This window comes from Lithobates pipiens, unplaced genomic scaffold, assembly GCF_037356315.1.
Source record: "Lithobates pipiens isolate NorthernLeopardFrog02 unplaced genomic scaffold, aLitPip1_a1.2 Scaffold_8, whole genome shotgun sequence".
Classification (NCBI taxonomy): Eukaryota; Metazoa; Chordata; class Amphibia; order Anura; family Ranidae; genus Lithobates; species Lithobates pipiens.
In genome coordinates, this window is record NW_027507903.1 from 658802585 (window position 1) to 658827250 (window position 24666).

General features: G+C 46.0%; 1 protein-coding gene across 1 annotated transcript in view; it reads right to left on the minus strand.

Annotated features, from left to right (window-relative positions):
• The window catches only part of LOC143961791 (E3 ubiquitin/ISG15 ligase TRIM25-like), a 110711-nt gene extending 89229 nt beyond the window's left edge, over positions 1-21482 (minus strand). The window contains exons 1-2 of the mRNA XM_077471126.1: positions 20491-21482; positions 16151-18238 (exon numbers count right to left, since the gene is read on the minus strand). Of these exons, the coding sequence (XP_077327252.1) occupies positions 17468-18238; positions 20491-21294 (1575 nt within the window). The 5' untranslated portion in view covers positions 21295-21482 and the 3' untranslated portion in view covers positions 16151-17467. The remainder of the gene's footprint in view (positions 1-16150; positions 18239-20490) is intronic.
• Positions 21483-24666: the final 3184 nt, after the last annotated feature.

Here is a 24666-nt window from a genome sequence, read left to right on the forward strand (position 1 = left end):
TTAATTATCTTCAGTATATTAGGAGAGCAACACCACCTTCTTTTCACTGATTTTATTTTGAAAATTGTTTGACTCATACGGTGTCTGCAGCACTCTGTATTTATACCTTACTATCCCATAGTAGCACAGGAGTATTTTATATATATATATATATATATATATATATTATTTATATATCCACTATGGAAGTGTTTTCCTTTATGGAAAAAATAAAGATCAATTTCAATAAGGTTTTCAGTACTACAAACTCGCATACAAATAATGGAGATATAGAAAGTCTGATGAGAACGCTAGGCCATAATATGGAAAAACAAGGGTCAGCTTATGGTGGGATACGACAACTTTTGAACAATATATAAAAGATAACTTGGTCCCCAGACGCCTTAGATGGGATATTCCACCCAATAATGGCCTGGTTGACCAGGAATCGATGGTGAATGGTTTAGGTTCTTTAATGAGAAGGGATTGGAGCTTCTCCAATTCCTTCTCAAGAGAAAACATAGGAAAATCAAAATGATAGAGCACAACATAGGAGGGATCAAAGAGGAGGTTGAGATACACAAAGAGTCAGCTGAGTTTAGAGCACTCACTGCACAATGTAATAAAGATTAGATAAAAAAAGATAAAGAAGTACAAAGTAGAAAAAGTAATAAATATGTTAGAGATACTAACGATTTTAAAAATGATCAGGTTATCTAGGGCACTTAGACCCTATCTCTACGCACTCTACACCTGAAAAAACAAATAGAGCAGAGGCCATACACCCACAGCCGAATGCAGCTCCCGACAGGAATGCAACATATAAACTTCCCCCACCCAATGAACAAGCTATGGGAAATAGGAGGGAATACCCAATATGGATGAGACCAAATGAAGGTTACGGCCATCCCAAACAATCAAAACCACATCAGTCGGATAGGAGACCACCACAACATAATCAAACACCAAGAAACGGATGGAAGAAACCATACTGGAAGAACAACAATAAGAAATAGACATATGGTAATAATTGGAATAGACCACCTTATGAACAACATAAGGGACCCAATTATGCCACACAGGGGCTCCAAACAAGAAATCAGACACCATACTATGAGAATAACTATAGGGATAGAGATAATTGGGGTCCACCTCAGATACAGCACTGTCCATATGAGCAATACCCGATACCTACCTATAATTATTATAATCCATTAAGAGACTACCCAGAAGATGACAGAAATGATAGATACTATCAAACTTATTATCCTGATCCTCAAGAGAATAAAGCTTTTTTAGGAAGAAGTACAGAACATTATCCACCGAGACCGATGGACGAACCAAGAGGAATGAGAAGAAGTCCAGGAAGAAAAGAGGAAGAAGAGCAGGCAAGAGAGAACAAGAGAAAAAGAGAGTAAAGGGAGAAGGCGTTTTTAACCTTAGTGGTGCACCTTTGACACAAGAAGAAATCGGTGTACTAGATAAAGGTCTAAAATATGACCACATAAAAAATCTGGATACATTTCAGACGTATATAGGCATCCAGAAGTATGTCAGAAGTCTGAACATAAAAAGTACATATCAAGCAACCCAATGAAAACACGAGTACCGACAAGAGACCAGGAATTAGTACACAGTACATTAAGAAATAAGTCTGTCTTTATCCTTCATATCAACAATAATAAATATGTGGATGTTTTTAAAAAGGTTGTAACTGAAGATCTCAAATCATTGCACATTAAAAAACAAGAAGAACCCAAGTTTATGAAATGTGGCATTAGGAAACTCCATAAAACAAAGGATATCGTGATCCGCCCCACGACAAAGGAGGGGGGATCGGGATTCTATCAAAGCAACATTATAATAAAAATATGGCAAAATTACTGAGTGATACAAACACCTATACTAAGCTACCAAAGAATCCAATGTTTAAATCAAGGAAAGAACTGGAATTCGTAGTACATTTAGGTCTTAAAAATAATATTTTAAATAAAAAAGAAGCTACATTCTTAATCCCAGAAGCACATCGCACCCCCGTAATTTATTATCTACCTAAACTGCACAAGGATAAAGTGAATCCGCCTCTGAGACCAATTGTAAATGGAATCGACTCGCTGACATCCAGGATGGGTGCATATATCGATAATCTTTTACAACCTGCAGTGAAATGTACTAAGGCATATCTGAGTGACACCAAACAGATTTTACAAATCATAGAAGAACTCCCGAGAGATGGAGGACCATGGATCTTAGCCACCGCAGAAGTGTCTTCACTATATACCATCATTTTCCACCATCAAGCGTGTGAAGTTACAAAATGGGGTCTGAGAAAATATGCAAAATCATCCTGTCCACAAAGAAAGTACCTGGTTAAATGCTTAGATTTTTGTTTAAAAAATAGCTATTTCGGTTTAATCGAGATTACTACCATCAAAAGACAGGGGTAGCAATGGGCGCTAAATGTGTGCCCAGTGTGGCTGGCCTGTTCATGGCCAAGTGGGAAGAAGAAGTTGTCTTCACTAATACACCCACAGAGTTGGTAGTATACAAATGGTATATTGACAATATCATTATACTATGGAAAGGAGAGGAAAATCGCTTAATGGAATTTTTAGAGAATCTGAACAAAAATTATAGAAATATTACTCTTGCATGGGAAGTAAGCCAGAGTCAAGTAACTTTTCTCAATTTAACGATTGCACAGGACAACGATAAACTTAGCACTAAAAGGTCCTTTAAGAACGTTGACAGAAATAGCTATCTTCCTATAACGAGCTGCCATCACTATAACTGGCTATGCAATATCCCTAAGGGACAACTGATGCGACTCCGAAGGAATTGCAGCAAGCGAGAAGATTTTCTAAGTCAAGCCAACAAAATAGGCCAGAGGTTTATTGGAAAGGGGTATGATGGCAGCCAAATTAAAGAGAGGATCCAGGAAGTATAGAAAATGGACCGACGAGAATTAATCCAGGATAAAAAGAAGAATGAAGTGGGATATAACAATACATCTATTATCCTGGAGTATAATGCCCAATATAAAAGTGTGGAGAGAATTATTAAAAAACACTGGTACATCTTGCTGAATTATATACATTTGAAAACTGTCATTCCCCCCATACGGAAATTCATTTACAAACGGTCCCCTACACTTAGAGATATAATAGTTAAAAGTATGCCAGACCCTCCAACTAACGGGTACACCTTTTTCACCGGAAAAGGTTTTTACCCGTGTAAACGATGCTTTGCACCAGAACAAAAAATCCAGTACAAAAAGCTTTCAGTTTTACCTCTACTAGCACTGGAAACAGCTACGAAGTCAGCGAATTTGTTTGTTGCAACACTGAGGGTGCAGTTTATGTACTTGAATGTAGTTGTGGCCTGCAATACGTAGGCAGCACTAAAAGACCTCTAAGGGTGAGAGTTAAAGAACACGTGCAAAATATCATGAAAGGGTATGACAAACACAGCGTGTCTAAGAATGTTGCCACACATCATGGAAAAGACCCTTCACACCTGAAATTCTGGGGGATTGTACCATATGAAAAACATTGGAGGGGAAGTCATAAAGTTAGGACCCTCAGCCAAATTGAATATAAATGGATTTTTATTTTGGACACATTTTCCCCGAGGGGACTTAATATAGAATTTGATCTTAACTGTTTTATTAATGATTTTTAACTTTGTCAGAATATTTTATTAGATTGATGCAAATATTAATGCACTTTATATTGTACTTTGATGTTGGTTGCATATGTTCTTATATGGGTCGATCGATCGTCATTTCCGGAGTCTGTTGTCGGTTAACGTTAATTTTCAGATATTGGGATATTTTCTATATTTTTATCTGCTGTGTTGTCTTATTTTTATATATATATATATATATACATACATACATATATTTTCTCTTTTTAAGTAGTTCCTTTTTAAGTTTTATTTTTTTTAAATCATTTTTTGCAATATATTTTATTATTGAATTATTTTTTCGTATCGGGTATACGCCTGTTTCTATTCTACCTGAATCTCCTTAAATAGCCTAGGATTAATTATCATACCTCTTTGTTTTTTTTGTTTGTTTTTTCCCCCATGTTCTCCCCTCCGTTTTTTAAGGAGTAGCTCCACAAAGAGATTAAAATAAGTAGAGATGTTCTGTGGAGATTGTTTATTTATAAAGGCTGATCTATTAATATTACATATGTTATTTTCGCTCAATAGTGATGCTATGGTTATCACTGTCCCGTCTGGCATTATTATATATATTATTATTTTTTGTAAACTTACATCCTTTGCTGACACCGGATATCGGCAGCGACACATATGTATTTATTCTTGTTTATTTACAACAAAAATGCTGCGGGTGGTTCCCAGTGTCTGCAATTGACAGTGAAATAAAAGTATGCTCGTTTTTCTGTTTGTTGTCCTTTTTGTTTAATTTTTTATTTATCCTATAATGAAATCCATGGGAACATGACCACTTACGTTATTTCTGCCAATAAAATGGCTGATCGGCAATCGAGCATAGATGCTCGCCTACTTAAGCACACTTCCGCCGCCCATAGCCTATCCCCATTGAAATCATGTGACAGTGACGTAACGCGTAGGAGGGAGGCATACGGACACCAGAAGTGACGTCTGATACGAGCGCGATGCTCGTTTGTACACTGCACTGTTGATTTTAATCAAATGTGAGTAATTTTTATGCTAAATAAATTCAGCAATTGGTTTCAAAATACTACATCTAGTAGGCTCTCTTTCTCTCTGATGTCTCATACCGAGTGTCTATACGGGCCTTAGGGACCCTCCTCCCAGAAAGGAATAGAGTGACCACCACTGATATATGATACTGGTATATAGGAGGAACGCGCTGGATTCATCTCCTTTCATTTTTCAAATGCTGTTTACCTTACAGCAGTAAGGTAATTACCCAATATATGCCACGGGTGTTATTGACACCAAAGGATCACTCTTCACAATATCACCAGATGTGGTTTACTGAGGAAGCTTCCACCTGATGTTCCCATAAGAACTTATTTGCACTTTGGACCCAGATTTGTGTCCATACACTTACTTAGGATAGTTATATTGTTACTTTGTTTTTTATTATGATTTCTGTTTTTTTTTAAACTATTCGTTTTATTGATCAAGTTATTTATTAATCACTATAGTCACCTTTTGTTCGGAGATTGTTTGTGTGTATTCACAGTTGTGTGAGAATTTGTATGTTTAGCATGTCAGCACTTTATACACTTATTGCTCATGAATTTTCATTTAGTATATGCTTTTTTTTTGTTTACAAAAATAAAAAAATATATAATAATGCCAGACGGGACAGTGATAACAATAGCATTTTTCAAATGCTGTTTACCTTACAGCAGTAAGGTAATTACCCAGTATATGCCACGGGTGTTATTGACACCGAAGGATCACTCTTCACAATATCACCAGATGTGGTTTACCGAGGAAGCTTCCACCTCTTGTTCCCATAAGAACTTTCACTTATTTGCCCTTTGCAATTTGGACCCAGATTCGTGTCCATACACTTACTTAGTATAGTTATATTGTTACTTTATTTTTTCTTATGATTTCAGTTTTTTTTTTAAACAATTTGTTTTATTGATCAAGATATTTATTAATCACTATAGTCACCTTTTGCTCGGAGATTGTTTGTGTGTATTCACAGTTGCATGAGAATTTGTATGTTTGTATGTTTAGCACGTCAGCACTTTATACACTTAATGCTCATGAATTTTCATTTAGTATATGCTTTTTTTACATATTTATTTGATATTTTGATCTCCATATAGGAGATACGGAGATATATATATATATATATTTGTTTAAATATAATAATTTACTGTCACAAGATTAATTATCTTCACTGTATTAGGAGCGCAACACCACCTTTTTTTCATCGGATCTTTGCTGTCCAAAAATCAGATGGACTTTAGAAATAGAACATGTTTCAAATTTTTCCATCGGAGCTCCACCGTACCATCATCATGTTCGATTCCGTCAGACTTTGGTGTGATTGTGTGTGTTCAAGTCCGTTCATTCGCAAAGTCTGTCAGAAGTCCGCTGAAAGTCCGTTGGGAAGACCGTCGGACCTAGTCTGCCGGAAAGTCCGGTCGTGTGTACGTGGCACAACACTCCTGCTACTTCCAAACTTCTTAGTCTAGCCTCCTGTTTTGACCTACTCACTCCAATGACAACACGCTTGTCCTTGTTTTCTCCTACCTATGCACCCTGTGCACATGGGCGTCCGCAGAACTTTTTCCAAGGGGGGGCATCATTTCAAGGCCACTCATGCTCCGCCCCTTTTCGACAATCTTATGAAAATCTTTACACTGGTAATACATATGTGTTATATAACAGATAATTCATCTTCACTTTGTATTGGGAGTGACTCTGGCGGCTGTGTTCCATGCCCATATAGCCTAGAGAATGTACATCTTTTTACATTGCAATACATCTGTTGTGGCCATATTTTGATCTCATACTGTCACTGAATAGACTGTTTTCATCAAGATAAAAATATGGCCACAACAGATGTATTGCAATGTAAAAAGATGTACATTCTCTAGGCTATATGGGCCTGGTACCCAGCCACCTGAGTAACCTTGCGGACGCCCATGCTTTCAAAAACCAGCCCTGGAAAAAATTTCATACCAGTCCAACAGCATTGTTATACCAGCCCAACAGCATAACGTCATTATTTTCTTGTTCACGAAAGGGAAAACCATACATTTTAAAGCACATTTGATGAAGAGAGTATTAGATATAAATATGAAATCACATAGGGCTTTTTATATATATATATATTCAAATTCCAGCTAATAGTGGTAAGTGATCAATCATCAAGGGGGACCCCAGAAACTCAGAACGTGGGGGGGGGACCACCTTCTGCAGAAAGAATACTCTAAGGTAAGGGGGGTGGGTTACTAATATAAGGAGGAAACCCTTTATATCAGTGCCCCTTACATTATCGTATTCTCTCCCCCCTTACATCAGTGACCCCCGACTGGCCTGGCGGTGCTTTCACTGACCTCCTCTCAGGTGCACTGTGCAGGGCTCAGTCAGTCAGCTCCAGCTTGGAGGTTTTATCCTATAGTCTCCTATCCACAGTCCACACAAGTCTGACTTCTCCCATGACCCCCATCCCGACGGTGCTCCCACTTTTGACTCCTCTCCAGATTCCCTCAGAGACTTCAGACATGCTACAGGAGATGGACAGAGACTGCAGACTTGATTCAAGAGCTCAATGCAGCCTCACTGTGCCCATCAAATGCAGCCTCACTGTGCCCATCAAATGCAGCCTCACTGTGCCCACCAAATGCAGCCTCACTGTGCCCACCAAATGCAGCCTCAGGCCGGGTACACACGGGCGGACTGTTCACCCAACTAAGTTCGTCAGACTGTTTGACAAACAGTCCGTCTAAACTTTTGAATGAACGAACTTGCCCACACACGGCACTTTTTGAGCGGACTGTTTCAGCGGACTAAGTTTGCCAAACAGCCCGCTCAACTTTTGAAATGAACGGACTCGCCCACAAAAGGCGGAGGAAAATCCGCCCATTTCGAGCGCGTCTGCAGGTAGGCGGGGCCCGCGAAGGAGACGTCGCCGGACCCGCAGCCTGGAATGAACTTAAAGGGACACCAACGCCGAAAAAAATCGGCGTGGGGTTCCCCGTAAGTCCACAACGGACCCTTGTCTGAGCACGCTACCCGGCCGGCCAGGAAAGGGGGGGCGAGCGAGCGCCCCCGCCTCCTGAGCCATACCAGGCCGCGTGCCCTCAACATGGGGGGTGCCTTGGGGAAGGGGGGCCACGAGGCCCCCCCACCCCAAAGCACCTTGTCCCCATGTTGATGAGGACAAGGGCCTCTTCCCGACAACCCTGGCCGTTGGTTGTCGGGGTCTGCGGGCGGGGGGCTTATCGGAATCCGGGAGCGCCCTTTAAGAAGGGGGCCCCCGGATACCGGCCCCCCAACCTATGTGAATGAGTATGGGGTACAATGTACCCCTACCCATTCACCTGTGAAAAAAAAGTACAAAAAAAACACAACACAGGGTTAAAATATTTTGTTGCACAGCTCCGGGGGTCTTCCGTCTTCGGGGGTCTTCTCCGGACTCCTCCGCTATCTTCTTGTAGCTCTTTTGGTAGCGGAGGAGTCCGGCTTTCTTCCTCCCCGCCGCCGGCCTCTTCTTCCGACTTCGGGGGTCTTGTCCCCCTCTTCGGTTCTTCTGCCGGGCCACCGCGCCTTCTTATAGCTCTTTTAGAGGCGGTGGCCCGGTCTTCTGTCGCCGCGGTCGCCGCCTTCCGTTCTTCTTCTTCTTCTTCTTCTCCAGGAGATGTTGACACGACGCTCTCTCCAGCCGGAATGCCAGAGCCGCGCTGGGCTGCCACTTATATAGTGACAATGGGGCAGTGTCACATGGTATATGTCACATGGGTTGGTCACATGGGTTGATGTCACATGGTGACCCCGCCCCCTTACGATGTCATAGTCCCCATGTGACATCAACCCATGTGACCAACCCATGTGACATATACCATGTGACACCGCCCCATTGTCACTATATAAGTGGCAGCGCAGCGCGGCTCTGGCATTCCGGCCGGAGAGAGCGTCGTGTCAACATCTCCTGGAGAAGAAGAAGAAGAAGAACGGAAGGCGGCGACAGCGGCGACAGAAGACCGGGCCACCGCCTCTAAAAGAGCTATAAGAAGGCGCGGTGGCCCGGCAGAAGAACCGAAGAGCCGAAGAAGAACCGAACCGGAAGAAGAACCGAACCGGAAGAAGAGGCCGGCGGCGGGGAGGAAGAAAGCCGGACTCCTCCGCTACCAAAAGAGCTACAAGAAGATAGCGGAGGAGTCCGGAGAAGACCCCCGAAGACGGAAGACCCCCGGAGCTGTGCAATAAAATATTTTAACCCTGTGTTGTGGTTTTTTTTGTACTTTTTTTTCACAGGTGAATGGGTAGGGGTACATTGTACCCCATACTCATTCACATAGGGTGGGGGGCCGGTATCCGGGGGCCCCCTTCTTAAAGGGGGCTCCCGGATTCCGATAAGCCCCCCGCCCGCAGACCCCGACAACCAACGGCCAGGGTTGTCGGGAAGAGGCCCTTGTCCTCATCAACATGGGGACAAGGTGCTTTGGGGTGGGGGGGCCGCGTGGCCCCCCCTTCCCCAAGGCACCCCCCATGTTGAGGGCACGCGGCCTGGTATGGCTCAGGAGGCGGGGGCGCTCGCTCACCCCCCCTTTCCTGGCCAGCCGGGTAGCGTGCTCGGACAAGGGTCTGTTGTGGACTTAGGGGTAACCCCCACGCCGATTTTTTTCGCCGTTGGGTGTCCCTTTAAGTCCATACCAGGCAGCGGGTCCAGCGACATCTCCTTCGCGGGCCCCGCCTACCTGCAGACGCGCTCGAAATGGGCTGACTTTTCTCCGGGCGGGAAAAGTCTGCTCATTTCAAAAGTTGAGCGAACAAGCCTACCAACGGGCGGACTGTTCGCTCAAACCAAGTTTCAGCGGACAGTTTTTCGGAAATTCCGAAAAACTTTGTTCGTCAAACTGTCCGCTGAAACTGTCCGCTGAAGCCCCACACACGAGCGGACTGTCCGCTGAAACACTGTTCAGCGGACAAGGTTGAGCGAACAGTCCCCGCGTGTGTACGCGGCCTTACTGTGCCCTTCAAATGCAGCCTCACTGTGCCCTTCAAATGCAGCCTCACTGTGCCCTTCAAATGCAGCCTCACTGTGCCCTTCAAATGCAGCCTCACTGTGTCCATCAAATGCAGCCTCACCGTGTCTATAAAATGCAGCTTTACTGTGCCGTGAATGCAGTCTCACTGTGCACATCATTGCAGCCCCTCCTGTGCCCCATGTCCCAGTCTGCAGTCCCTGTCTGTGGGAAGGTGTGCTATTTATGCTAGGTACAGTACCTTGCATGCCAGCAGGATATCCATGACGGCCAGCAGCAGGCAGGGTCTGTTCTCGTTTTGGATGGGGACGGTGCTCCGTCTAGAGGATCTGTCTGCTGTGAGATGGAGTGGTCCCTGGCCACCTGCACCTTCAGCCGTCCTCATTTTCTGGCCCCAGTCAGCCTGCCCTCTGGTCCTGGGAAGTGGAGAGCACTGAGTGGGAGTTGGAGAGAAGGGGGAGCAAAGAGTACTGGCGGGGTTGTAGAACACATGGGTGGGGGCAAAGAGTGAGGGGGAGTGGAGATCACAGGGGTGGGGAGCGGAGAGCGCTTGGGGGGGTACTTGAGAGCACTGGGGGGGCCAACAAGAACAGGGGTAGAGAGCACGGTAGGCTGAGAGCACTGGGGGGGCTAAGAGTGTGGGGTGGTGAAGAGCACTGGGGGGGGGCACAAAGAGCAGGGGTGAGTGGAGAGCAATGGGGGGAGCTTGAGAGCACAAGTGGGGGCCAGAAAGAACAGGGGTGGAAAGCACGGGGGACTGGAGAGCTCTATGGGGGGTGGAGAGCACATGGGTGGGCGCAAAATGCAGGGGGAGAGGAGAGTACAGGGGTGGGGAATGGAGGGTGCTAAGGGGGAGCCAAAAAGAACAGGGGTGGAGAGCATGGAGGGTAGAGAGCACTGGGGGGGCTGGAGAGCACCAGGGGGGCAGATAGAACAAGGGTGGGGAGTAAGGAGGGCTGGAGAGCACTGGGGTGGGGGCTAGAGAGTGATGGGGAGAGCTGAAGAGCACTGGGGGGAAAGAACAGGGGGGGAGCATTGGGGGGAGGGGAGAGCACTGGAGGGGAAAGAACAGGGGGAGAGAGGAGAGCACTGGGGGAGAGCACTGGGGGGAGTGGAGGGCACGAGGGGGGGGAGAGCACTGGGGGGAACAGGGGCAGAGAGCACTGGGGGGAAAGCACTGGGATGGTGGCTAGAGAAGGATGGGGAGAGCTGGAGAGCAGCAAGAACAGGGGAGGAGAAAACTGGGGGGGGGGCAGGAGAGTGTGGTGGTGGTGGAGGAGAGCACTGTGGGGGGGGGCAGGAGAGTGTGGTGGTGGAGGAGAGCACTGGAGGGGGTGGCAGGAGAGTGTGGTGGTGATGGAGACCACTGGGGGGGGCAGGAGAGTGTGGCGGTGGAGAAGAGCACTGGGGGGAGGCAGGAGAGTGTGGTAGTGGAGGAGAGCACTGGAGGGGGTGGCAGGAGAGTGTGGTGGTAGAGGAGACCACTGGAGGGGGGCAGGAGAGTGCGGTGGTGGAGAAGAGCACTGGGGGGAGGCAGGAGAGTGTGGTGGTGGAGGAGAGCACTGGAGGGGGTGGCAGGAGAGTGCGGTGGTGGAGAAGAGCACTGGGGGGAGGCAGGAGAGTGTGGTGGTGGAGGAGAGCACTGGAGGGGGTGGCAGGAGAGTGTGGTGGTAGAGGAGACCACTGGGGGGGCAGGAGAGTGCGGTGGTGGAGGAGAGCACTGGGGGGGCAGGAGAGTGCGGTGGTGGAAGAGAAGAGCACTGGGGGGGGCAGGAGAGTGCGGTGGTGGAGGAGAGCACTGTGGGGCAGGAGAGTGCAGTGGTGGAGGAGAGCACTGGGGGGGCAGGAGAGTGCGGTGGTGGAAGAGAAGAGCACTGGGGGCTGGCAGGAGAGTGCGGTGGTGGAAGAGAGCACGGGGGGCAGGAGAGTGTGGTGGTGGAGGAGAGCACGGGGGCAGGAGAGTGCGGTGGTGGAGGAGAGGAGCACTGGGGGGGGGCAGGAGAGTGCGGTGGTGGAGGAGCGCACTGGGGGGGCAGGAGAGTGCGGTGGTGGAGGAGAGGAGCATTGGGGGGGCAGGAGAGTGCGGTGGTGGAGGAGCGCACTGGGGGGGCAGGAGAGTGCGGTGGTGGAGGAGCGCACTGGGGGGGGCAGGAGAGTGCAGTGGTGGAAGAGAGCACTGGGGGGGTCAGGAGAGTGTGTTGGTGGAGGAGAAGAGCGCGGGGGGGCAGGAGAGTGCTGTGGTGGAGGAGAGCACTGCAGCCCCCCTCCCCCCCTCGATCCTCCTATCCAGGCACTGTAGCACGGATGGGCATCTACTCCTGTGTATCACAGCGCTGGATGGCTGTGTTCGGCGGCCGCTCTGTAACACAGTCCCGCCCCTCCAGACCGGCTCATGTGATAGGTGGAGCGTTGATTCTCTCTACTATCACACGAGATGGTCTGGGGGGGTGGGACTGTGTTACAGAGCGGCCGCCGAACACAGCCATCCAGCGCTGTGATACACAGGAGAGAGCCGACTCAGAAAAAAAAATAATGCAGCATGGCGGCGGCGGCAACACCTTGGGGATTCCGGGGGGGGGCACTTGACCCCCCTTGCCCCCTGCTGCGGACGCCCATGCCTGTGCAACCTCTCCAACAATCCTTTCCCTCTGTCCTAACCTAACAATTACCTGTAGAAACATTTGTCACCTAACCCACCTTAACCCTTCTCTTCTCTGCTACTGACCACCTTTATGCCAAAATCTCACCTCTGTCCTGTCCCAACCTAGTCACTTCTGTCTAAAACAGCTCACTATAAGACTCCCTAGACAAGCTTTCCCCCTCACTACACACAGAATCCGGCCCGACCCCTACAACCTTGCAAACAGATGACACCAAAAGACTCAAAAAACGTAGCCACACTCTTGAGCGCTTGTGGTGTAAGACTCACAAAGTCTTCAACCAATATAAATCTGCCCTCCAAAAATACAATTCTTGCCTCCACACTGCCAAGCAGACCTATTTTAATCACTCTCGTTATAAACTTATTACCCCACCCCCATCAACTCTTCTCTACCTTCAACTCTCTTCTTCTTCATCCACCGCCTCCACCCACTAACTCACTCACTGCCCAGGAGATCACCAATCACTTAAGAAAAATAAGACTGATACAGTTTGTGAGGAGATCTCCATTGTACAGATACCTTCCCTAATTAACACTCCATGTCCACAGATACAATCATTACTTCCCTCATTCAACCCCGCTGATACTATAGACAAAGTTTACTAAACTTTTTCTAACACCCACCTAACCACCTGCCCCCTGGACCCTGTTCCTTTGCAAGGCTCTATTCTACACTCTCTAACTCACATCTTCAATCTCTCCCTCTATTCTGGCATCTTCCCCAACTCTCTGAAGCATGCACTAGTCACCCCCATTCCTTAAAAAGCCCTCACTGGTCCCCACCAGTCTTTACAACCTACGCCCTGTCTCCTTACTCCCCTTTTTCTCCAAACTCCTTGAATGTCTGGTCAACAACTGACTGAGTGACCATCTCACTGAGAACAAACTTCTTGATCCCCTTCAGTCTGGATTTCACTCTCAACACTCCATGGAATCTGCTCTCCTTAAACTCACAAATTATCTACAAATGGCTAAACCCAGTGGACACTATTTTGTACTACTCCTCCTGGACCTCTCTGCTGCCTTTGACACAGTGGAGCACCCTCCTCAAAAAACTTGACTCCTTTGATTCCCATGATTGTACTCTATGCTGGTTCTCATCCTACCTATCCCATTGCACCTTTAGTGCTACTTACAATTCTACTTTCACCTATCCTCTTTATTTCTCTGTGGGGGGTTCCCCAAGGTTCTGTCCTTGGACCTCTCCTACTCTAGATCTACAGCTCCTCCCTTGGTCAGCTGATTGCCTCCCATGACTTTCAATTAAATTTCTATGCTGATGACACCCAAATCTCTCTCCACCCCACCACCCCCAGCTCACTCAATCAGTCTCCTCACGTATCACCAACTTACTAACAGACATATCAGCCTGGATGTCACACCACTTCCTCAAACTCAATATATCCAAAACCAAGCTCATAATTCTCCCTCCCCATGTATTCTCAGTCAAAATCAAAGGCTCAACTATCAACCCGTCCCCGCATGTCAGGGTCCGAGGTGTTATCCTGGACTCTGAACTCTCCTTTAGGCCTCACATCCAACCACTGTCCAAAGTTTGCCGCATCAACCTCCGCAACATCTCCAAGATACGCCCCTTTTTATGCAATGACACCACAAAGCTTCTAATCCACTCCCTGCTCATCTCTCATCTTGACTACTGCAACTCCCTTCTCATTGGCTTAACTTTACACAGGTCATCCCCCTTCAGTCCATCATGAATGCTGCTGCCAGGCTCATCCACCTTACCAGCTGCTCAGTGTCTGCCACCCCTCTCTGCCAATCCCTCACTGGATTCCACTCATCTAGTAAATCAAATTAAAAATAAATTGCCTCAACCCATGCTCACCTCCAGGACTTCTCCCGAGCCTCTCCCATCCTCTGGAACTCGCTAGTCCAATCTGTCTGACTGTGAGATTAGCTAATTAGCTCATGCTAATTAGGTTAGGTTTTAGTATTCTACTGTATTATAAATACTTGTCATTTTGGTTCTAATAAATCAGTCCATGTTGAGCAGCTAAGCAAGTGGCGTCTTGTTTTGTGCTTTTGAGCGGTTGGAGCATCTGATATCTATATTCAGACTTAGGAAGCGGTATACTGACGGAAGCACTCAATCGGAGTGTGGGATCGGTTCCGTCACACCGACTATCCCCTACTCTGTCCACTTTCAGAGGATCCCTGTTTACTCATCTCTTCAGAGAGGCCTATCCTGCCCCCACCTAACAACTGTACATTTATTTTCTCCATCAGCCCATCCCTCATAGTTATTTACTTTTGTATTTCTTGTCCCTCCCATCTAGATTGTAAGCTCTAAGAAGCAAGGCTCTCTGATTCCTCCTCTATTACACTGTAATTGTAATGTTTGCCTTCATGTTGTAAAGCGCTGTGTAAACTGTAAATTGTATAAACCCCGAATAATAATAATAATAATAATACTATTGATATCATAAAGAATCTTTATTTCACAATAACATTTCATTTACTAATTCCTACCCCATCACCAGGACACATCTAGTGATTATAATACACCATCACATGATACATTATATTAGGATCCATTATAAAAGAGATCCCAAACAATTCTATTGGTGATCCATTCTATGGGGACACATTATATTGGGGACACATTCCAGTTCTAGTAATCATACATTATTATAGTGATATCATTATATTGGTGATAAATCCCATTATTTCTTTCATTAGTAAATCTCGGGATCATTTCTTCATATATTTCCTCTGAGATTTTTCCATCGATTTTCATCTCTTTCTATTTGTAGATCTATTATTCATTTCTATTTCTTCACACAATAAAATAATCAATAGAATAAACTCATTGTAACTGTATTAATAATAAGGAATGAGACTGTCTACACATTATAATCCTATAGATAGAGATAGATTTGTTCTTAAAGGGCCAGTACACCTCTATCTGTACTTTCCACATTGGGTCCCTCGGTAGCTATTTCCCTACTATGACATCATAGCTCGGACACAGACAATAAGTCATATTACACTCTGTGCTCTCTCTCAGCTCCGGCACTCTATACAAATCTTCACCGTCCCATCTCACTATACACAGTGCTCATATACTGGGAGGAGCCATTAGAATGAATGCCCCGCCCCCTTCTGTAGGTGACCCAAGAGCCAAACAAACCCACTTATACTTTCCTTTATTGTTCCTCCATCAAAGTCCTCACTAAGTCCCCAGTTTCCCGGGTATTGAGGGATCATGTGACCTTCTCCCAGCATGCAGTGTTCAGGCCTGAGCAGCCAATCGGAGGACTTACATACTGTCACATGATGGAGGGGTGACCTCATTAATCCTGTGTAAGCTCCGACATAACCCACCATGTATCTTAGATGGGTGAGGACTCAGGGCTCTGACATGGATTGATGGGGGGCTATAAAAGGGGGTAGAACTTGGAACCCTAAAGTAGCGTGACACATAAAGGGTGCCTAAGTAATATGGGTAACGGCTTTCTTCTTTTCTGAACACTGACAGCGCGCAAGAAAAAAAAGCTGTTGACGGACTCCTGTTTCCTTCCGTGATCAGTTGTCATTAGCTGACATCTGATCACATGGTAAAGGGCTCGCTGTGATTGGCCCTTTACCCGATCTGTGATAAGCCAAATCCCAAGGATGGCTTACATCCTTGTACATGGACGCCCTCCCTGCATTTTAAGACTGTAGCTGTCTTTTGGCTATAGTGTGGGCACCAAGTGGTTAAATCTTCCCAGCAACAAATTCCCTCCCCCCAAAAAAGTGTATAAGAAACGCAAAATGCAAATCACAGTATAAAAAATAATATAATAAAAACCTGCGGAAAGCACATCAGAAAGGCTGAAAAGCCCCCTGCATAGGTGTGAATGGAGCCTTAGGCTGGGATGAGACTTGTGGGATGCGGGAACCAGTGCGATTCCTGTGCGGGTTCCCTCATCACACCTCAATCACCGGACGGTCACACTGACATCTGAGAACCGCTGCGGGGGGGTCAATGGAAAGTTAATGACACCCCCAGATCCCTTCGCAGATCGCAGTGCAAACGCTGAAATGGTGCAGGAATCGGATTGTATAGATGTGACACCCAATGTGATCCGATTCCAGTGAGGACCAAAAAAAGGGTCCGGCACCATTCTGGTGTGAATGTGATTTCAGTCACACAGTTTGTACGGCTGAATTCACATCACACAGACATGACATGTGATCTGCACAGCAATGTGATCCCAGCCTTAGAGAGATTTCCTCTCACTTTCTGTCCTGGTGACACCAATACAAGGAGGGAGAGAAATCTGTACAGGGACACAGACATATAAACATCTGACAGGGGCTCTAATCCTTCCCCTTCCTTATTATACTAAACATATCATTCTTATTTCAGTCTGTGTTCCTGTTGGAGAGTTCCCCTCATTTCCTGTCTAGATAAATGTTGTCACCGGGATAGGAAGTGAGGAGAAATCTCTGTAATGGAGCCCCGGATAGAAGAAAAAACCTGACAGGGGATCTAATCCTGACCCACTCTGCCTAAAAACAGTCTGGGCTCTCTGATCACATTTCTTCTTCCAGTAATAAATCTCTAGATGACGTCTTCATAGATTTCCTCTCAGATTGTTCCATTTATTTCCATCTCTATGTAGTATAGATTGTATGGAGGGGGAGGGGGAGGGAGGAGAGGTGACCCTATCCTATCCCATCACAGTGACCCCACCCCCCTCTATGTCTGATCATGGCTGCCCCTCCCCCATACAAAGGGATCCCATGTGGGGGAGGGGCAGAGAGGGGAGGAGATGGATGATGTCAAATATTGTGAGAAAACACAGAAAGTATTATGTCAGATTGTTATGGGAGAGATAGATAGATAGATAGATAGATAGATAGATAGATAGATAGATAGATAGATAGATAGATAGATAGATAGATAGATAGATAGATTTCTCACTGACCAATAGGAACATGTTATTGTTACTCCAATAATTGGACAGATATTCTACCCAATCACAGCGATCAGTAAGAAATCTCACATTTATTTATAGTAGAAAAACTTGCAGGAAGCCCCGCCCACTGCTATATACTATTGGATGAATATTAAATGAATTCCCCTCCTTCATCTGACATCACCAGACTGTGGGCGGGGTTCTCACATCTCCCGCCTCCCCCCACATATCTTTATACAACCTCCCAATACACATAACACAGCATGGAGGGGCTCAGTGAAGGTGGTGGTGAAGGTGTGGAGGTGTCGGATCGGGTCACACAGATCATAAAAGGAGATCCGCCCGGCCTCATAATCCAGATATATCCTGACTCTGTTACTGGAGGGATTGGTGGGTAAGAAGATCAATTTACTGTCATGTATCACATAATACTGATTACCAGACCTGTCCAATACCCAGGACTTCTTATTACATCCAATCCCTGACTCCCTCCCTCCCCTCTCTATACTGGGGTAACACATCCCGACTCTCCAGCTCTTTGAACCCCCGACATCCACTTCCCAGTAATGTCTCCCTGAGGAGAAACTCCGACTGCTCAACACCTGAGGACAATACTGGAATCTCTCTGGTGTTTCTGGGTGATTCTGGTTTCTATCTGTCTCGGATACAGTTTTCCTGTCATCTGATATCTGTAGATAATTATCAGCTGTGTTTCCATCCAGTAATATGTCTGCAGCTCCCTGTATATAGAAGTATACATTTACCTCTGTTATTATATCAGATAAACCTGTGTGTAAGACCCCCGCCACATCCAGACCCCCTCCATCATGGAGGAGCTCCTCATGTCTCTCTCTGTCCTCATTATCTCCATCCTCAGTATCACACAAGTCACCTGTGTCTGATTCCTGTAAGACAGTCAGTGGATCCGTCACGTTACACAGCTCCTCAATGTGACGCAACTTCCTGGACAGCTCCTCCTTCTTTTTTTTTTTTTTTTTTTTTTTTAAAACATTTTATTGGGGAAAACAAGGGAAGTAACATAGGTATACAGGAAAGTACAGGACATTCCATCATATCTTACGGGAACACATATCTAGAGGCCGTAAAGCATCAAAAAAAACATGAACAGTTATCAAAGTTAACAAATGAACACTTACATGCACAATCGAAACAAAAAAGAACAGACCTCAATTACCTAGTAGGAGCGGTGTAGCAAGATCGTGTGTGGTACTCGGTGAGGGGAGAGTCTAATCTCCTTACGTAGTTGGAATATCTACCCCAGACAACTTTCAAAGAACCCCGGGCTAATGGTGACGGGTAAAGAGTAAATAGTATCATGGTATAGAGTACACTACCTAAACTACTCCTGATAAGCTATCACCTTAGAATTCTTCAGACGTACTTAATATAGAAATGTATCCGGTTTCCGTATTTTCCACGGTAAGATGTACGTTTCCATATTCTCAGGAATGACCAAGTGTGGGACAGGTGAAGGGAGGGGGTAGGCAAGGGATTGGAGGTAGAAGAGGGGGAAAGAAAAAAAAAAAAATAAATAAAAAAAAAGAAAAAAAGGAAGGGGGAGGGAGGAGGCCTGCACGCACTCAGGGGTAAACATAAAAAAGTAGGATGTTACAACCTTAAATTGTGGAGGAGAATGTCGCTTTCTGCTACACCATCAATTCTGCCACTTCCCCCATCCTAGAGGCTGCTTTGACATGTTCGTGAAATAAACCAAGAAATGGAACCTAATTATAATCTTATTGGTGCCATAACTTCAGTGTATCTTGGGGTGGAAGTGAAATGTTTCCAGCAGGACCAGATCATGTTAAATTTTGGAGTTGTATCTCTGGAGATGTGAATCAGTTCTTCCATATCGGCAATTTTGTTGATCTTATTAAACCAGTCTTTCAGTGTGGGAACCCTAGGGGAGCCCCATAGTATGGGAATGCATTGTTTCGCAGCATTAAGCATAAACATTGCCAGTGATTTATGGTAAGTGCGATGTGATAGAGGTGTCAGGTGAAGCAAACATTGGGCTGGAGTAGCGTCTATCTGGTACGTCGTCACCTGGGAAGTAATTTGACAAATATCTTTCCAGAAAGCCTGAATCAACGGACACTCCCACCAAATGTGCAGAAATGTTCCAATGTCGTTCCGGCATCTCCAGCAGGTGTCAGAGGCCGAAGGGTAACATTTTTTAATGAGAGCGGGCGTGCGATACCACCGAACCTGAATCTTGAACCCGTTTTCTTGCGTGTTCACATTGAGTGAACCTGAGTGTATATGCTTAAATATGTGTTCCCATTGATCATCTGTCACCGTTAGAGAAAGATCCTCTTCCCATTTCCGGCAGGGCTTACTCGAACTGGGACGTATATCTTCGAATAGGAGATTGTGTGTGATGGCGATAAGGTGCCGCTGTGGGGTGTTTTGAGTGCATAGTTTTTCAAATGTGGTGAGAGGTCTAGAGCAAACCGAATCTTTGTCAATCGATTTCAGGAAGTGAACAATCAGCAAATAAGACCAGGGAGGAATGGGCCCTTTATCCATTTGAGTCGCAATGTCTTGGGTCGTACGTAGTTTACCCGCGTCGAAGAAGTGAAAGGCCTGAACAAAATTTTTCGACCAGCTGTCTGCGAGGAATTGGGAAGACATCCCCGGGGGAAAGTTAGGGTTAAGCCTAAGTGGTGTAAGGGGGCCTGTCACCGACGATAGCTTTGTTTGGGAGCAAATTTGCTTGAAGCATAATAGGGTAGGACCTATTAGTGGATGTTGGTATAGTTCCGTCGGGATGTGGGTCTGCTCTATCCACGGGATAGTGGCTAGAGAAAGACTGGTAAAGGAGGCTTCCAATGGGATCCAGTCCTTATATTGACTATGAAGATTCCAATCCGCTATTCTAGTTAAATGGATCGCCCTATAGTAATTGTAAATATCGGGGAGGCTGATCCCCCCTAAGTGTTTCGGATAGGTGAGATGTCTAAAGTTTATTCTTGAGTTTTTTCCCCCCCACAAGAATTTGGTGCATATATTCCTATAGGACTTAAAAAAGGAGCTAGGCAGTTGTATAGGGATAGCTTGAAGCACATATAGCAATCTAGGAAGCACATTCATCTTTAGAATGGCGGCCCTGCCGAACCATGAGAACGTGGGCCTATTCCATCTGACAAGGTCGTCTGTTAATTTACACAGTAGGGGTAGGTGGTTTTTAGTATATAATTCAGACAAGTCTCTCCTTCTTTATTTCCAGATCCCGGATGGAGATGGAGATCCACTCTGCCCTCCCGGAGATTTCCCTCAGGGCTCTCTTCTCCAGGTCTTCCAGACGTCTCCTGAGATCTCTAAACAGGGCAGTGACTCTCTCGGTGTCACCAGCGGCTTCTTCTTCTACTTTCCTCCGGTGTTCCTGCAGACTCTGGACTCTTTCCTCCGTCTTCTCTCTCTTTGTCAGAAGTTTCTGCAGAACATTCTTCAGTGTCTCCTTCTTCTTCTCAGAAGCCTCATCCAGTGACTCCATCTTATGTCCTGTGTGTTCTCCAATCATACAAAACTTACACACACAGGTCTCATCCTCAGTGCAGTAATACTCCAGGATCTTCTTATGGACGGAGCATTTCCTGCTCTCCATGGACAAGGTGGGGTCACATAAGACGTGTTCTGGGGACTTTTTGTGGACTCTCAGGTGTTTATCACACAGAGTAACCTCACAGTGCAGACAGGATCTAACAGCAGGTACAGGAGAGTCCACACAGTGAGTACAGAAGACCCCGGACTCCTCTTGATCTGGATGAGTAGACAGGAAAGTCTCTGCTATGTTACGTAGTTTCATGTTCTTCTGCAATGCAGGGCGATCCGGAAACTTCTCTCTGCATTCAGGACAGGAATATCCTCCAGACCCCTCCTGTGTATCCAGCACACCATCAATACAGACCCGGCAGAAGTTGTGACCACATCTCAGGGTTACAGGATCCGTATAAATGTTCAGACAGACGGAACATTCCAACTCAGCTCTCAGATCACCAGACGCCATCGCTGACAGCAGAAGAGAAACGAAACTGAAAGTCTCTGACACCGGAGAGGAATGTGGATGGGGGAGGGGTGACGTCCTCCTACACAGGGTGAGGCTGGATGAATATTATAGGACACGGAGATCAGAGTACAGAAGGGAGGAGATTCGTTTTGCAGTAGTAATGAGAATTATACCTCCCAACATTAGAAGAGAGAGAGAGGGAAAGACGGATGTGGAGAAGAGATGCGGAGCACTAAGTGCAATGACATGAAAAGTGGAGATGACTACATCATGATGAAAAGGAAATTGGTTATATAATCATCTGACCTCCAGAAGATTTACCCCCCTTCATGACCAGGCCATTTTTTGCAATATGACACTCTATTACTTTAACTGACAATTGTGCGGTCATGCAACACTGCACATTAATTCAATATACATATTTTTTTTTTCCACAAATAGAGCTTTCTTCTGGTGGTATTATACAGAATTATGGGTTTCATTTTTTTTGTATAAAATTTTGAGTTTGACACTTAGAATTCTGAGATTGCCGGACGTGTGTGCGGTGAGCTGCGGCGAGCCTCGTGTGTGGCGTGCGTGGAGGAGATGAGCGGAGAGGAATGAGGGATGTGAGACCGCTGTGCTGATCCCCCCTCCCCCGCTCACTGCCTAACACAGCGGACGAGACTCTTCTGGTCAGGGACCCGGTGGAAAGGAGGCTGGTAGCGGTGTAAGGAGTACAAGAGACAGATGCAGCTGATGGCGGTAAGAGACTCTGAGGAGATGAGGAGCGGTGGGGAAGAGAGAAGGAGAGGTGAGAGACCTGTGTGGTGTTCCTATGAGTCCTGGAAGGCTGCCCTATACTATATTGACCCTGCAGTGACACCGCATTGATATGGACCGGGCTTCCTTCTCTTTCTAATCTGCATAAATCTGTTGAAGGTGAAAGTGAGTAAAGAGCCTGTGAGACCTTTAGACTCTGTTATATCTCTATCACAGTGTTACGACCGCTCAAGCATTCAAGCGTTTGGTGAATGGAAGTGTTAAAGTGGAGCCCCACATATTAGTTCAAGTGCTGGTTGAAGTGTAACTGTATCCTGAAGTTTGGAGACTGTCTGTAAAAAAACAGTAATAAGCATAAGAAAAATCAGCTGTTGGTGATTCGCTGAGCGCTGTCGCAATGTTATTGGCTGATAGCTGATAGCGGCGTACGCATTAACAAGTTAAGGACCGCCGCATGTAATTATACGTCGGCACAATGGCACTGACAGGCACAAGCACATAACCCGTACGTGCCTGCCTTCCAGCGGGTGGGGGGTCCGATCGGACCCCCTCCTGCTGGCTGCGGCGGTCCGTTTCACTTCAGGAGCGATCCGGGATGAGGGGACGGCCGTTGGTTTCTGGCCATCCCTTCGCGATCGCTCCTGATGAATGAGAAGCTTCCCCTGCCTGTGTAACTGTAAACACAGGCAGGAGGAAGTGATGTCACTCTCCTCGTGGCGGTCTTTTTGACCGGACGGCGAGGAGAGAAGACATCATAGTAAGTGCGTCAACAGTCCACTGACACGTAGGTACACATAGGCACACTTTCACCCCCAGTCACCCTCCGATCACCCCCCAGGTCACCCCCTGCCCCCCCAGTCACAGTGTCACTGATTGCAGTGATCATTTATTTACTGACCACTGCATTTAGTGTCTGTTGTGACTGTAAAAAGTGTCAGGGCAGTTAGTGTTAGGTCCAAGGTAGCCCCCTACCCCCCCTAATAAAGGTTTAACCCATTGATTGCCCCCCCAGGTAACCCTTTCACCCCCTTTTGCCAGTGTCACTAAGCGATTGTTTTTCTGATCGCTGCATTAGTGTCACTGGTGCCGCTAGGTAGCTAGTTATTTTTTAGGTTCACCACCAGGTTTTTATAGAGTTAGGTACCCCCATATACAACCTAATAAAAGTTTTAACCCCCTGATTGCCCCTAGAGTTAACCCTTTCACCAGTGATCACGTATAAGCGCTACTGGTGATGCTGGTTAGCCAGTTAGTTATTTAGGTTCCCCGTCAGGTTTTTATATAGCGTCAGGTACCCCCATATACTACCTAATAAAGATTTTAACCCCCTGATTACCCCTAGTTAATCACCGTATAAGTGTTATGGGTGACGCTGGTTAGTTAGTTTGCTTTTTATAGCATCAGGGCACCCGCCATTTATTACCCAATAAAGGTTTAACCCCCTGATCACCCGGCGGGTGATATCAATTAGGTTTTAGGGTCAGATAGGGTCTGCGTCGCCCCAGGCAGCGTCAGGTTAGTGCCAGTACCACTAACACCCACGCGCAAAGTATACACCTTCCTTAGTGGTATAGTATCTGAACAGATCAATATCTGATCTAATCAGATCTATATTAGCGTCCCCAGCAGTTTAGGGTTCCAAAAAATGCATTGTTAGCAGGATCAGCCCAGATACCTGCTAGCACCTGCGTTTTGCCCCTCCGCCCAGCCCACCCAAGTGCAGTATCGATCGATCACTGTCACTTACAAAACACTAAACACATAACTGCAGCGATCGCAGAGTCAGGCCTGATGCCTGCGATCGCTAACAGTTTTTTTTTGGTAGCGTTTTATACAGTCGCTGACAGCCTAGGTGCTTTTTTGCCTGTGAATCTCACTAGTTGTACCATTAAATTTAGAGCCCAAAATGGCAAAGCGAAGGTACACTAGTGAAGAGGCCTACGCGTTTCTGAGCATGACAGATAGTGAAGAGGAAGTCACTCATCTGTCAGATTCAGGCTCAGTGAAATTAAAAATGAATGCCCTTAGAAATCCTGAAGGCGGTGATTGGTTTTCAGGGTCCCGTATGTGGCTAGGCTCCCAAAAAGGCTCCCCGTACTCAGGAGAAGCAGCAGAATGTATTTTGGGGTGTAATTCCACATATAACCATGGCACGTGTGAGCAATATATCATTTAGTGACAACTTTGTGCAAAAAGGTTTGTAATATTTCCGCAACTTATGGCAAAATATAAAATATTCCATGGAATCAACGTGCCTCTCAGTAAATAGCTTGGGGTGTCTACTTTACAAAATGGGGTCATTTGGGGAGGTTTTGTGCTATTTTGGCATTTTATGGCCTTCAAAACTGTGATAGGTAGTGAGGAGTGAAATCAAAAATTTGCACCCTTGGAAATCCTGAAGGAGGTGATTGGTTTTCAGGGGACCCGTACGCGGCTCCCAAAAAGTCCCACACATGTGGAATCTCCTTAATCAGGAGAAGCAGCAAAATGTATTTTGGGGTGCAATTCCACATATAACCATGGCATGTGTGAGCAATATATCTTTTTTTTGCAAAATCTTTTTTTATTGAGTTTTCCATTAGCATACAAAGTTACCCACACAGGGGCCAA